A 1534-nucleotide genomic window follows, 5' to 3' on the forward strand; every position below is an offset into this window, starting at 1 on the left:
GGCCGAGGCTGTGGGGGTGGTCTGCCCCATGGAGCCCATAAAGGTGGGAGGCAGCTGCCAGCATCCCCCCACCCCAGCACCCCTACCCGAGCCGAGCTGGGAGGGGGTGGGAGCCAGGGGTGCCTGGCTTTTGGGGACCTGAGGGCCACGTGGGTTTGCTTGGGCTGGTTTTGTAGGTAAGGAACTGGTGCTGGAAAGCTCCATGGAGAGGTCAGGCCCAGTGGCCGTGGCCTCTTCCCTACTCTGGGGAGGAGCCCCCCACCTAGGAGCCATCCCATCACCCATTTTATCGCTGTAAAACCCACACAGTCACTTGCAGAGGCTGTTTCAGAGGTTTTCCTCTGCAAAATGCGTTGCTGGCCATGAGCACAGGCTTCCCCCATGGTCTTACCTGGCATTGCCTGACCGTGTGGGTTGGCTCTGGTCTCGGGACCATCCCTGGAGCAAGGCAAGAGGTGGCCAGCAGCTGGTCACATTCCCCCCTTGTCTTGGCTGGGACGAGCGTGTCGTCTCCCCGCAGGTAAAGTTTATTCACGACCAGTGCTCCCCCAAGCCCAAATACCGCGGCTTCTTCCATGGTGTCCGGGAGATCGTTCGGGAACAGGGTAAGTCCTGGGGAAGCTGTGGCTTGTTGTCCCCCTCCCCGTACCCCCATGCTGCAGGGATGGGGCAGGAGGTGGGAGTTGGGTTCAGGCTGGGACCAGCAGCCTGGGGAGGTTTCTCTCTGCCCAGGTGAGGCTGGTGCTCCCCTCCAACACTCTCTCTTGCTGCAGGACTGAAGGGGACCTACCAGGGCTTAACTGCAACCGTTCTCAAGCAAGGATCAAACCAGGCCATCCGCTTCTTCGTCATGACCTCCCTCAAGAACTGGTACAAAGGTACGGTGCTCCCGTCCCCCCAGGACATCCCAGCTGTGCTACTGGCTCCCCCAGCCCATCCTTAGGAGTTGGGCTTGGCTTTCCATCAGCACACCCTCTGCTTCTCATGGCTCAGACTCTCGTGATGAAGATGAAAGCCAGGGCAAGTGGCCCCAGTTTGTGAGGCTTAGGGGTTCTGCTGCTGGAGCATCACCTTCACCCCCACCCTGAGCGCCTCAGTGCTGCATGGGCTCTGCGGGGCTGGTGCTGCTGGACGGTGCCCTCCAAACACCCTGGTCCCAAGCTCAGCACGGCACAAGCCCTGACCATGAGCAGCCAGACCTGGGATCTGCCTTGCGGGCTCCCTCAGGGATGCCGTGCTTCATCCCCACACCGCTGCTCTGCCCTCAACCTCTTCTCCTTCTCAGGTGACAATCCCAACAAGGTCATCAACCCCTTCGTCACAGGGGTGTTTGGAGCCCTCGCTGGAGCTGCAAGTGTCTTTGGCAACACGCCCTTGGACGTGGTGAAGACCAGGATGCAGGTATGGGGCTGGGGCACGGTGTGGGACCACTCTGCCTGTGGCAGGCTGGGGTCTCCTGCTGTTTGGGAGCCATTTTATGCCACCCCCAGGGCTGGGGGCCGATGGCTGTGAGGTTTGGGCGCTGCCTGGGGAT

General features: G+C 61.3%; 1 protein-coding gene across 1 annotated transcript in view; it reads left to right on the forward strand.

Annotated features, from left to right (window-relative positions):
* Positions 1-1401, forward strand: part of SLC25A1 (solute carrier family 25 member 1) — a gene marked incomplete at both ends in the record, with an annotated part of 2119 nt that extends 718 nt beyond the window's left edge. The window contains 4 exon segments of the mRNA XM_010176059.1: positions 2-43; positions 521-605; positions 774-878; positions 1286-1401. Coding sequence (XP_010174361.1) covers positions 2-43; positions 521-605; positions 774-878; positions 1286-1401 — 348 coding nt within the window.
* Between the last annotated feature and the right edge of the window lie 133 nt (positions 1402-1534).

The sequence above is a fragment of the Antrostomus carolinensis genome, unplaced genomic scaffold, assembly GCF_000700745.2.
Source record: "Antrostomus carolinensis isolate BGI_N321 unplaced genomic scaffold, ASM70074v2 scaffold44599, whole genome shotgun sequence".
Lineage (NCBI taxonomy): Eukaryota > Metazoa > Chordata > Aves > Caprimulgiformes > Caprimulgidae > Antrostomus > Antrostomus carolinensis.